This window comes from Mya arenaria, chromosome 1 (genome assembly GCF_026914265.1).
Source record: "Mya arenaria isolate MELC-2E11 chromosome 1, ASM2691426v1".
Classification (NCBI taxonomy): domain Eukaryota; kingdom Metazoa; phylum Mollusca; class Bivalvia; order Myida; family Myidae; genus Mya; species Mya arenaria.
In genome coordinates, this window is record NC_069122.1 from 60,075,307 (window position 1) to 60,089,325 (window position 14,019).

Here is a 14,019-nt window from a genome sequence, read left to right on the forward strand (position 1 = left end):
GCACCACCCATAAAAATCAAACGAGCCACCCGAAAGAGACAACATGACCTCCACTTAGGCTCTACAATTAGACCTTTTTTTAAATTCTGAAGAAACAGTGCCTAACGTACTACAGCGTTCAGCGTCGAAATGGTATCCGAAATGTTTTCCATAGATGAATAAAATTTAATTCAACATTTTGTAAACTTGTACAGTATTTGTCATATATATTCGCGATTATGTAACTTTTATTAATTTTATAATTTTAAAAAATTTAAGCAGTACAGTATTTGAGGGATGAAATGGTTATGTCGTTTTATTTTATGCTTTGTATACCCCAAAAGTATGAATGCGAAAAAGTTCTAAGTGACATTATTAAATAAAGAAGCAGATAGAACCTTTTCGCTTTCACCCCTCGATATGCTTTAACCCGTAATCCTGATCAGAACAAATACCCACTTTTGATACTAAACAATTTGTACGTGAAGGATTTGCCATATCAAAAATAAAAAAAAATCCGTCAACGTACAATTATTTGGACTATGCCAGAGGTAGATTTTACAGAATACTCATAATTGGCAATTACCATAGTTTTTCTGTAATAATGATAATTTTTAGAGGTGTCTAGATGAACGACATAAACAATGATTCTCTAAAACAGAATAAATAATATAATGCATAACAAAGTGAAACAATACAACAATTATTCAAATAAATCATGACACTCACGGACATCAATGTAACCAAATAGTCTTCATTTTTATAATAAAATTATCATTGATATTAAAAAAATATTAATACAAATATTTTAATCTTAACTAATATTGTTTAATAGTAAAGGTTTATCTAATTTACTATTTAAACGAATGTTTTTATATAAACATACCAACTATAAGCATTTCCTGACATCCATGTTAAAAGTGTTTCTGAAAATGATTTGAACTTGTTACTACATATATGTAAACAATGACCTCACAAAAACTACTTCAAATTAACGTAGGTGGCGACATACCGTTGCTCCATACTTTGACGTAATAGAGCTAAAATGATGTTATACCACAATAGCACATAGGTTAGAGTCCCTATAAAACTTCCATGTCTTTCAGATCCTAGGACTGCCCTTGAGGAATAGAGTAGTCCGTTGTGCTGCATTGGTTACAGGATGGGCTGGGGCTGTCATACTCCCAAATACCATAGGAATAAAATTCCTGGAAGGAACATTCCAAAATATGCCATACTTCAAAGAGATCAAAGTTGAGCCAGAAACATTGTCAATTTACAATGAGGTAAGGTCAAGATTATTCTTAGTGATTAACCAAAACCACTTACATTTAAATTCAATTTAAAGAGCTTTATATAAATTAGAGTTGTATACATTGTCATTACGCTCAATAATGATTGTGTTGCCACTGTGCCAACCAATTGCTTTTGAAATATACCTGGTTATTGGTTATGTGATGGTTAAATCAACTCATTTTCAACATACTAAAAGCATCTACAGTTTAAGATTTTCTAACTTGTCGAAGTAAAAAGTCCAGGTGCTGTCATAGCAATAATGTCATCTGCATCAAACAAAAACCTAAACCTTTGGCTTTAGCAAAAACATGTTGAAGGTATTCTCTGGAAACGAAACTTTAAATACGTTTTAGCAGTGACAATTTGCATAATTTTATGCAGCGCCCAATAACTTCAGCTTTAGTTGAAATTTTCATATTTTACGATTGTGAAACACGCTACTACAACATTATTTTTATCACTCTGGGTGGCTCGATATAACAAGAGTGTTGACTTGTGTTTTTGGGAAAGGTTTGTAAACCAAGACGAAATCCTACTGTCCGGCTTGGTGATCACAAAGCAAACTCACATGCGGCCAGACTGGGAATCAACCTGGGTCGCCTAGGTGAGAAGTGAGTGCGCTAACCACTGCACTAAACAGACAACTGACAACAGCTTTTATGTATGTTGAATCATGCCATTTGATTGACATAGAATCAAGGGATCATTTGTTTGTGGTGCTCTTCTTTTGTTCACAATGATACTTACTGCTTTCAGGTGGTTGAGGACATTTACAAATCACGAGGAAAACCAGTCCACACAGAAAATATTGATGTCAGACTGACCAGTCAAATCTACCCATATGCTTACTTCAAGGGATGCCCAGAGATAGCACGGACGCTTATTTGTACGTATGAAAATATAAATCAAATTTGAATTGAAATATGATACTTTTGGGAAAGAAAACACTGATGTGTGCTGTTGTCAAGGGTTTTTATCAGCGTGGGTTGGGAAGGGGCATAGCTCTGGTTAACGAAATTGTGGTGATGGTAAGTGACATGTAACATTTGAAGAGTGCCCAGCAAAACTGAAATGATCTATTAAGGGGAAAAATGTTTACTTCATTGCTGATATTCTTGTGTGCATGATTTATCTTTTTGACAAACTAACATTTATAACTGAATATATTATATACCTATTTTATCATTCTTCGAACAAAAGTTGCTTCATTTTGGGAAATTTCTTGTAGCACATTGGAAATATTTTGTCGCTTTGGACAGGGAAGAGTCAAGATTGATGTCTACTGAATGTGAAAAAGCTCTGTCCTCTGTGGGGTCATGATTTTATTATTATGAAATCGGCTAAGTGACATATTCATAAGAATGCAGATAGAACCTTTTCCCTTCCATCTGGCAGAGTGAAATAAAACAAACAGCATAATAATCACCAAGTACAATATGTGTTTCTTCTATTTTAGTACTACCCTTTGGATGCCGGCATAAAGCAAATGATGTGTTCTACTACCACATAAACATATCAGGCCGTGAACTGTTGAAGGAGGTTTGCGTATTAACTGAAAATGAGAAGAAGTTCATGATGGCTGAAGCTTTGCTCAAGATAGAAGACAAATATGTTCAATTCCGCCTCATTCTTGGCGCTACTTTGATAGTTGCTGCTCATGGAATCCTGAATTACATTGTTAATCCTTTGAATAAGCAATTGAAAGTGGTCATTGATGCAGATGCTATTCGGGCAATAGGGACCGAGGAATTTTTGTCCGAAAAATACAGACGTCCTAGGATTTTAATAAATAGAGCAGCTACGATTTATAATGTGGCGTCAGCAGTGATATATGCTTCTGCTATTGGTTTGTACTTTATTCTCCGGAGGCGGTACTGCATTGAATCTGAAGAGAAAGTGATAAAAAAAGTTTGTGCGTTGGGACCAGCTTATGTGTCTGGAGGGAAAGAGTGTTACTATAAGAAATTGGAGTCAAATATATTGCGGAGAACAAGGCATGGTGCATCTAATTTATTTGAAGAACAAGGAGAAGTAGTTCAGTCGTGGTGGAAGGGCAACAGATTTATGTCCAATACTTTGCCTCTGAAATACAAATTGGCGTTGTATTCTGAAGAAGAACAAAGGTGCTCATATAACATTGATAGTTGATTTTTACTGTGCTGTCGATTGAAAGCGAATAACAAATTATTGCATTTGAATGTTGTTAAATGCTGTGTCAATTCAAATTTGCACTGTATTTTGAAAAAGAACATAGCCTCTCATCTAATGATGATAGTTCATTATTACTCTGCTTTAGTCAATTACGAAAATCTTCTATTCAAATTAATTCCTGTTAAATGCCGTAGTGTTTCATATTAAGTAAAGAGCACAAGTTTGAAAAATAATGATTAATATATTACACAGTAACACTGCCTGATTCTTTAACTGTCATTGAATGTGTTGGATTCTTTATATATTGAATTTTATTTATAAATTATAATTATGAATAAAAAGTAAGTTTGAATATAAATGGGTCTTTATAAATTTGTCTGTATATTGAAGAGAAAAATAATGCATTGGTGTATTGTAGTCCAATATATTCTATTGAAACATGCACTCACACCAGGAGGGCAAAGTATTTTTTTATAGGGCTAGGTTGTTGTTCGATGTTTGGTACATGTATCAAAATTGGAAACAAACATCTGAAAGGGTACAGCCCAGTATGAAAGTGCCCTGGGGTGGGTGGTATGTTTAAATGGAATAGCTGATAGTGACAGTATCTTTTAATCTTGGCCAAAAAGCTGTTTAAAATATTCATATGAAGCTTGGTACACGATTTACCAGTGCTGTGTTAATTGCCTGGACAGGGTTGTGCAAATACTTTAACCTTGGCTGTCACGTAAAAATCAATTTACATAAAACTTTGTACACCTGTAACAGTGTCAAAAATGTTTGTATATAGCAAAGCGTATTACTGGCGTAGTAATTACGGAGATTTGCCTCTCTAGTGTCAGAAAAAGGTTGTGGATTTTTTTTAAACTTGATTGTAACCCACAAAATTGTACAGCACCATCTGAAAAGCTTATCTTGTAAATTTTGAGCTCTCATTTAAAAGGTCATGGTCACATTTGGAGGTCAATGTCCCACAATATAGATTTCATAGCAATACTTAGTTGGGTTAGTTGTTACAAGGAATGGGATTTTGATCAATGTTAAAAAAATATTTGTAATAATTATTTGTTCAAATATAAATGGCTATCAATCTTTAAGGCCCATTAGTGGGAAATTGTCACATTCCTGTGACCGTTGATGCTGTATGCACAAAATACATCAGTCTTATTTGAGTTAGCTTTTATTCTCAAAAAATAGAAAAATTTCAAGGTTGGACTTTGTAAGTCTAAAAGATGTAAACATGCCAATGTCACTCTATTCATATTCTTTTTAAGCCATCTTAAATAGAATACTTGGGACTGGTTGAGAGCCCATCTTTTTTCGCTTGACTATTCGAAGAATAAGGAGGCTTGACTACTCGCGCTGGCGTTGGCTTCGGCGTCTGGTTTAAGTTTAGGGGCTAGTTGGCATTTTCCCTTATCCAAATAATCTTCATTCAATTCACATTTTACTTCACACAGCTGTTCAGGACCATTACATAATGAGGTTATATAGCTCCATAGTATCCTAAATACAAATTATGGCCCCTGATTGACTTATGAACTTTTTTAGGGCACATTATGTTAGGTTCAAGTTTTTGGACAAGTTGGGTTTCCTTTTAATATCCACTATACCCTTCATTCACTTGACTTAATACTTCACACAATTATTGACAACCATCTTACATTTAAGTTACAAAACTCCATATTAACCCTTTAGACCAATTATTGCCCCTGAAAGACTTCTTTTTTTACTCTTTTTTATCGCTTTTGGACGGGCACCTTTTTATTCCTTTACAAGGTTTTCACAAAGTGAAATCTGGTCATTTGAGAAGCGTGCTTCAATTAGGGCAGGCCAGGGGTGTCAATCACACATATGGTATTGAATTTTTTTAGTTAGGTTTGAAATACATGTATAGTGACCAAACTTGGTATATTGGAAGAGTTTATGGAGACCTTTAATGGGATTGGGTTTGGGGCCCATAGGATCAAGGTCACTGTTACTATAAATAGAAAAATGGTTGGTACTGAATAACTTATGTTAGGGTTGACATATTGAGACCAAACTTGGTATAAAGGAAGAGTTTATAGAGACCTTTCATGGGATTGTGTTTAGGGCCCCAAGAGCAATGGACAAGGTAACTGAATCTCACAACCAAGGCTGAAGTTCTGTCAATCATCGAAAATATAGTTTTGTCGCATTGGGGTTTTCTTGTTTACTTTGTAATTTGACTTTAATTTTTAATTGCTTTTGACAGTCAAATATTACATTAGTATAGTTTCATTGCTAAGACAAAGCAGCGTAGAATCAAGCGCGCTGTCCTATGACAGCTCCATTTATATTAATGGTCATGACCTAGTCCTCAAAATGAATATGCGTCATCTACAGACCATAAGGCCAAAAAAACAAAATTGTTTAGGGTAACCTTCCCAAAATTTTGAGGAAGGGTAGGTAGGGATTTTTTTTTTTTTTTTTTTCAAAATCTGTTGTAAGTTCAGAGGTTTTCCTTGCACATGGCAGTCTTTCCTACATTACTGTCATTGCCTGACTTTGTTTTATCATATAAACAATAATTCTGATCGTCCAATTCGTATTTATCTGCCCTTCGTAACTGTCTATTCGCTAACTAATATTTTTTTGCTCAGAAACGGGAAAAAATACTTAGGGTCGGCGCATTTTTATAGGTAGGGTCGGGTTACCCGAAACAGACATTTTTTTTTTTAGGCCTAAGCAATGTGTGTACCACTTTTTGAGGTCTTCTTGATTGGGAACTAGTGTCTGTTATTGTCTGACAATATTAACCTGATCCTGACCTTTATGCATGAATGTATTATATGTTGAATACGGAGAAAGAATTAGTTTCTATGGGCTTATTCCCAGTTTCAGTTATTTGATATCAGTATGACACCTGATGTATTCTATAATCCTCTGTAGCCAAGTGGTTAGAATGTAGGAATACAAAGGTGTTGTCAACGTGTACATGTAGCACGTTCACATGAGCTTTTTTTATTTATATTTACTGTATACCATATACAATTACTAATATGATACTAAAATAAGAAAACAAACAAATTATAACATTGCAACAGTTACAATATATGGTGTTGATATATGTGGCTATACATTCCACCAAGTCATTACATGAAACCTCGTACGCTACAAAATACTGTCAATATGACTACTGATTAGTATTTGCGACCCTAGAAAATGCAATAAATAAAACTTACCATAATAATAAAAAAATACACAGGTGTGATAGGATTGAAATTGTGTGGTATGATGTACTAAAACTGCTTTTGTTTTCCCACTTAAAAGACTTTCTGATGACCAGTCTTCTAAGCAACCAATATTTTGCTGGTCAGGACCGATTTTGACCTTTTGGAATTTTGTCATTTTTTACAATTGTGGTCCAAAATGGTGAAGACAGTAAAAATTGTACTACACAAACAGTGTTTGTTACTCACACATCCCGAAATACCAGAGAGATGTGATAACTTAAGAGATGTTGAATTCGCCGTTTTTTCTCTGCATGCACATGTCATAAAAATACAATCATGATTGTGCGAAGTTTTCATAAAAGTCCAGTTTATTCATGGTCAAATCAATTCTATTTTTATTTCCAAGAATCAAAATCCTGCACAGTTAATTTACATGTAGAATACAGTAACAAGTACCAGAATTACAATCATTGGAAGAATGGTTTTTATTTTACATCCACATAAGTGGAAACATTTTTTCAAAAACATTCATATAACGGCTTACATGACAGGGACAGCAAATATCTAACTCGTTCCATAACATCTAGATATGGTCTCCATTCCCACATGGTGTCATTGTTTACAAACCACAACAATACAAAACGGTTCAGTGTCATTCCTAACAAGTTTACATTTTAAAATTTATACTTATTTATAATAATGATTACTTTATCACATATTGGCTTGACTCCCTTATTCAAAGTTTAAATGTTTATATACATTTATAAGATCACGAAGCACATAAGTCTCAAGGATTATATTCGAAGATGGCAGCAGCTCCCATTCCTGTTCCCATACACATGGATACCACACCCAGCGACCTGGAAACCAAGAACTAGCTGTAGTTTTTGTAGGGCAGGAAATATTTGAAAATGGATATTTCTTGAAACCACTAGAATACTTCTACTTTGTAAGCAAGGGTCATTTGAAATGCGATGCACCAGAATCAAGCCAGTCACTCAGAACAATCATGTAGCTTGCTCAAGAAACTCTTCCAACATACCATCCAACCAACTGAACAAAAAATCTCTGACTCTCTCCAAACATTTTTTATTAGGTTTATAAATAAAATGGGTACCAGTATCCTAGTGATACAAGTAACCACCTAAAACAAGGAAACAAACACCATGTTCAATCTCTTGCATTGACCACTCATAGTGAAGACACATATTTTTAGTTTAAAATAAAAAAACTCCTCGTGCATGACAAAGTAATATTCCAAACACCACCACCTTAACACGCTGTGCATATAATATGCAACATTCCTTAAAGATAAACCAGTGTAAGTGTGACCTTGACTTTCGGGGTCGGCATGTGGGTCTTGCAAGCAACACATGATCTTTATGTGCCAAACATATGTGCCAAGTTTAAAAACCCCATGAGCATGAAAAAGTTACAGCCTGGACATGACCACCTATTAAGACTAACCTCCAAGAGTGACTTTTAACTTTGGGGCAGAGACATGGGTCTTGCTTGTAACACGTCATGATTTTAATATGCCAAATTTTGGGGCATATACAGAAACACTTACCTTTTTCCCCGTCTTTGAAGCTCATGCAGCAGTGTGGCAATCATGCGAGCTCCAGTTGCCCCAAGCGGGTGCCCAAAAGCTACAGCCCCACCCTTAGGGTTCACTTTCTCTGAAGGGATTCCTAATTTGCGAACGCAATAGGCCGCCTGACTGGCAAACGCCTCGTTGATTTCATAAACATCAATGTCATCAATAGTGAGACCTTGTAAAAACAAGAAATATGACAGTTTTATTGTATGACCTTGAAAAAGGAAATACCCGGTATGGTAGTTTTATTGTATGACCTTGAAAAAGGAAATACCCGGTATGGTAGTTTTATTGTATGACCTTAAAAACAGAAATATGGCCGATTTATTGTCAGACCTTGAAGTTAAAAATACAATGGTTTTAGGTTAGTGTAGCCTTTAGGACTTAAAATCAAAATAGTCTTTAAAGAACAACTGTTTAAAAAACAGTAAAAAATATATCCATACAAATCTAACCATTTTTCAGTAAGCTTAATACAATGTGTCATACTCAGACACTTATACTTTTATTAAGATTTTAACCAAAAAGTGTGAAGTTAGTTTAAGTGTAAAGAGCAAGGTGCCAATACATGTACCGGTATATTCATGGCCAATCCCAACTGGTATAAACACTTAAATGATGTACCTACCTGCCATTTTGAGGGCCTGTGGAATGGCGGCTGCTGGCCCCACCCCCATCTCGTCTGGGGCTACTCCCACCACAGCGAAAGCCCGAAGTGTGCCCAGGATGGGTAAACCTCTTCTCTTGGCTTCCTCCCGACTTGCCACCAAGACAGCTGCTGCCCCATCACTCGTTTGACTTGAGTTACCTTACATAGGGAATGAATCAGTTGTTTATTTGTATTCATATTTTACAAAAAAAAATCATTAAATGGTTTTTAGGTTTGATACTGAAACTGCTGTGGCACCATCATGTTATGGCTGGACTTTCCTAGTTGGGAATTAAAATGGAATTATTTTTCTTTATGATAATAAGAAACCATTTTGAAGTCATTCTGTTTTACAGAAAATGTAAATTCCATGAATGTTTTTTTTTCTTTTGCCAAGAAACAGCTAAATATTAGGGTTTTCCACAGGTACATTGGTTTTCCCTATTACACCAGACCACATGATGGCATTCATGTCATATCATTCATGCCAAGAATACTTTTATGGGGTTAATATAATCGAAATGTTTTGTTTCAGAATCTTTGTAAACTGAATAGGTTCAAACAAAAGGGTAAAATACAGCATGCTTTTGTTAAGTAGATAAATTCTTCAATTTTATAACATTTTATTAAATAAAAAAATAACTAAGCCAACCGGCAGTTGTGGTTCCTCCTTGTTTGAAAGCCGGTTTTAACTTAGCAAGAACTTCCATTGTTGTGTTGCCACGGATACCCTCATCTTCTGTCACCTAGCAACAGTTTAGGAATAAAAAAGATATAAATACATGTATTATTATGGAGAATTGAAAGAAAAAGGGATTGTAGATGTCCGAACTAGATGTTTAAATTTGTGGGTCAATAGATACCGGGTGATCACATAACACTAAGGTAGAAATCTTACATCATTTTACTATTAAAATATGTTTACAACACAAAATGGGATTTTTGTGAGTTGTTCGGGCTAATGCTAGCAATCTTCTTTTTTTTAAAAAGGCTTTAAATTTAAATTGATCTCCAACTATTGCAACCTATCATAATCAAAATAACAGTTTCAGAGGAGTATAGTTAGATCATGGCAAGACAACAGGGAGATGAAAGCATCAAAATCAGTATTTCTCTCTTTTAATTCAAAGCTTATGCAAAGTTAGAAAGCTTCAAAGTGAAATTTGGTTAAAGGATCAGCTAAATCTGCCTTGGTTTCAAACTCAAAAGGAAAAGGTTTTTCATACTGACACAAGTGCAGATTGTTAACATAAATAAGATGTCCCAGGAGCAAACTCCTATGTTCCACTCTTCTGTTGTTGTTTTTCATTCTGACAAGGGGCATAATTTGGCCAGAGTTATACGCCTTGCTGGACATGACTGTTTGTTCTAAATATGGCAAGATATTTACCAATTTTGATTTAAATGTCTTGAATGTTTTTTGAGTGATGGCCAAGGTTTGCCCAACAACACTCACAACAATACCACGGCTGCTAAAAATAGCCCAAGACAATATCGCAACCTTTTTTGAAAAACACATGAGTTCAAAAGCAATAGTGCTATCATATATCCAAATAAGGTAATAATAATATGTAATGGACATAACAGGCGTTTGGCTCATACCGTGATTGGTCTAGCTCATACCGTGATTGGTCTAGCTCATACCGTGATTGGTCTAGCTCATACCGTGATTGGTCTAGCTCATACTGTTATAGTTCTAGCTCATACCGTAATAGTTCGCCTGTTTCCCTCCATATCCTCAACTTCTACTGTGACTGGGATGATCTCGGCCTTGAAATGGCCATTTTTTGTTGCAGCTGCAGCTCTGTGGAAGAGTATAAACTGATTTGATTTTGTTTATTTCATACCACTTTAAAAAAGTTAAAAGTTGCAGAAGTTTGTTGATATAGATTTTATATAATGGCCTTCCTTTTTCCCTTTTTTAGATGAATTCATATTAATACAGCTATTAAATTATATGTGATTGTGCATTAAAAATGTTTTCATCATCAGGTGTGTACTATATGCACATTTTACCTACTTTTTGTGTGAGTCCATGGAGAATCTATCCTGCACCTCTCTGGACACCCCATATCTCTCAGCCACTATCTCTGATGTTAAACTGCAATATGATAATAGATTCTAACAGTGAGCTACAATATTGGGAAACCAAAGGCAATTAATGATACTTTCAACCTTTTTAGTGAACTTTATTTCAGCTCATGTTATAAACTCTAGTATGAATAAAATATCCTTACCTAAGGTAATTTTTTTTTGTAACATGTTCAGTTTGACTTCTCTAAATAGGCTACAACTTAGTAGTAATTTGACTTCTTTTGTGATTCCATCAGACTGATAACTATTTATACAAGCCAAGAAAACAATATTGTTAATAGCTGCATATCAATTATATTGCCATACCCCATTGGAATAAGGCTGTCCTTTGCCTCCTTGACATCCATAATCCGCGGGTTCATGTCATCAAACCCTTTACCGCCCATCCCACTCTTGGACATCATTTCAAAACTGAAAATAATCAAACATAATTCTTCATGTCACCTCAGCATGAAAAATATAAGTAGGACAATTATTGCAAACTTAATCATTGGTTATTTATTTAGTATGAAATGCTGAAAACATATTGAAGTCATGTACAATAACATTATTGTTGTTTCTTATTTAGCTATCTCAAACAATATTTTCTCACAGCAGATCTATACGAAGCCACAATAACTATATTTAATAAAATAACATAGCAGAATTTTGTGACCTTAGCCAATTGCAAAAAGACATGATTTAAGTTGGAGCTTTTTTAAGATTCTGAACAGTAATATTTTTTCACATAATATTAATTTCAAACTTGTCATATAGAAGAGTATTATAATTATCTGCCACTTTCTCAATCACTATAAACTTTGAACTAAATCCAAATGATTAAATTGTGTTTTACCCTCCAGCTAGGCCAATGTTATAGGAATTATTCTTTATCCCGCCAGCGATGTTCATGAAAGCCTGAAGACCAGACCCGCACGCTCGCCTTGCCACCGATACGGGAACAGTGTGCGGGATCCCACTGAAATACCAAAGTTTATGCTAGTCACTACAACACTTACCCGCCTGCCAATCCAAGGGGATAGGCTTTGTTCTTGATGCCACCAGCAATGTTCATGAATGCTTGCAGTCCAGATCCACATTGTCGATTGACTGCTGATACTGGGACTGTATGAGGAATGCCACTGAAAGCAAACCATGCAAAGCTATACGTAGGTTTACAAAGGGTGGGATTAAAATTTCATGAAAATAGTTCTTGTTATACAGTTATTTGCTTTTAATTGTTATGAATTTTTGTACATTTGGGGAACATATATATGTATGAGAGGATCTAGCAAAAGGAGTGCTGGAAGACAAATTCATTAATTTGTTACTTTTCAATTTACACACAGTACACAATTTTCACAGTTATTGCACATTTCATTATTTGTTTTATGCTTATTCTATCACATAAACTATCATGAGATGAATAAAATCTGTTTAAGTATACAAAACGAATAATAAAATAGTTACTACTTTTAACGGACATGCCAGTCTGATATAAAAAATAAAAGTACAAATGTACTTGTTCAATAAAATAAGCTGTGATTGAAATGAATTTATTTTAAATTTTAAAGAATTCAGTTTCTTTATTACATTTACATGTAGTGAAATCATATTTTGTCAAATCATTGTCTTTCGCATCATACACTTTAAATATGTGATGAAGAAAATCCTTACCTGAAGAATTGTGCGAATCTAGCAGTAACACTGGCTCGAGCATCATTCACATTACCAACACAGATATCGCCAATTTCATCTGGCCGAATGTTGACGCTTTTCAGAACGCCATTAAAGGCTTGTGAAAGCAAGTCATCTCCATGGGTATCCTGAATTGCAAAGAATTGAATTTCATTTTGTTTTCAGATAATTATTGTTCAACCCAAGATCCAAATTCTCCTGCCTTTAGGCTTAAGTAATTCCTGACACCAGAGTATAGTATGGGAAAAAAGAACGCCTTGTTTTGGCTTGAACCCATGACTACCATTTTGCATTAGCATGGAGCTCTACTGACTGAGCTAACTGTGTAGCTGTTCTTACTTGTACATAACACTTTTTAAAATTCTTGGGAGCAAATTTAACTAGATGATTGCTCTGCAACTCTTTCTATGATTTAGGCCTTAACAATTAATACACTATTTAAACTGTACATAGAGCTCAAACCTTTCCCCCAAAGAAAAGTTAAACAATATTGCTACATTATAAGGTTGACTGTCGATCTTAATGCACCAGTCAATTGTAAGCACTGCTCCCCCCAGGTCCGAGGAATACCAGGGACTTTGACTTTTGGTACGCCAACCCCCGTAAAATCCCTGCATTGCAGATACTAACTGCTAGTAAAATCCCCGCTAAATGCCCCAACACCCTGGGGAAGGCCCCATTCCCGCTATTTTGGCGCCCAAAAAAACAAAACCACCGCATTTGCTCGACCCTATGGGGCAACCTGGAAGGTAAAAACATGGCCTATATCCCCCGCTATCCCCTTATACTCCCAGAATATATAAAAATATAAATTTCTTAAACAAGTGTTAATATCATACTTCTTGATGTTGCAAAAAAGTGTTAAAAAGATGTTGCAAAAAAGTGTTAAAAAGATGTTGCAAAAAAGGGTTAAAAAAGTGATATGCTACCCCTTCCAAAGAGCTAAATGGCCACAATAAAAACTCTGGTATGGCTCAAATACTCTAGTATTCTGAACAGTCCCAAAAATATGTATGCGACTTGAAACCTTTAGCTGAAATCCGACAATGACTGATAAACTAACTTCTTACCTTGAAGACACCTCTCCTGGATTTTCCTATTGGTGTTCGAAGAGCTGCCACAACAACAATGTCGTCAGGATTGAAAGAGAATAATTTTACTGAACCCGCCACTTCTGATGTTGCCATACCCCTTTTCTCCGACATGGATAGGTGGCTGGCTATCACATTTAGTCTTTCCATTTTGTTAAACCGTCAGGCTTACTTTAATTTATATACTGATGCTTCGTTCAATTGTGCTGCTATCATCTGGAACGCAACCCGAGTGTCAACAACTAGAATGCAATGTTTTCTGATGAGAGTCAGAAACTAGCACGTTCA

The 14,019-nt window shown here is 35.2% G+C and overlaps 2 protein-coding genes across 2 annotated transcripts; one reads left to right on the plus strand and one right to left on the minus strand.

The window, feature by feature from the left end:
* The first annotated feature begins 10 nt into the window (after window positions 1–10).
* On the plus strand, window positions 11–3,777 carry LOC128234809 (uncharacterized). The gene is made up of 4 exons (XM_052949338.1): window positions 11–132; window positions 1,086–1,265; window positions 2,032–2,161; window positions 2,732–3,777. Exons 1-4 carry the CDS (start codon window positions 130–132, stop codon window positions 3,421–3,423), a joined length of 1,005 nt encoding a protein of 334 aa, XP_052805298.1. The 5' UTR covers window positions 11–129; the 3' UTR covers window positions 3,424–3,777.
* Window positions 3,778–7,006: 3,229 nt separating this feature from the next.
* On the minus strand, window positions 7,007–14,014 carry LOC128236719 (3-ketoacyl-CoA thiolase A, peroxisomal-like). The gene is made up of 10 exons (XM_052951791.1): window positions 13,711–14,014; window positions 12,620–12,768; window positions 11,962–12,084; window positions 11,270–11,374; window positions 10,890–10,970; window positions 10,577–10,673; window positions 9,522–9,615; window positions 8,849–9,028; window positions 8,194–8,395; window positions 7,007–7,483 (listed from the first exon to the last, which is right to left on the minus strand). The coding sequence occupies exons 1-10, from the start codon at window positions 13,879–13,881 to the stop codon at window positions 7,411–7,413; spliced, it is 1,275 nt and encodes a 424-aa protein (XP_052807751.1). The 5' UTR covers window positions 13,882–14,014; the 3' UTR covers window positions 7,007–7,410.
* Window positions 14,015–14,019: the final 5 nt, after the last annotated feature.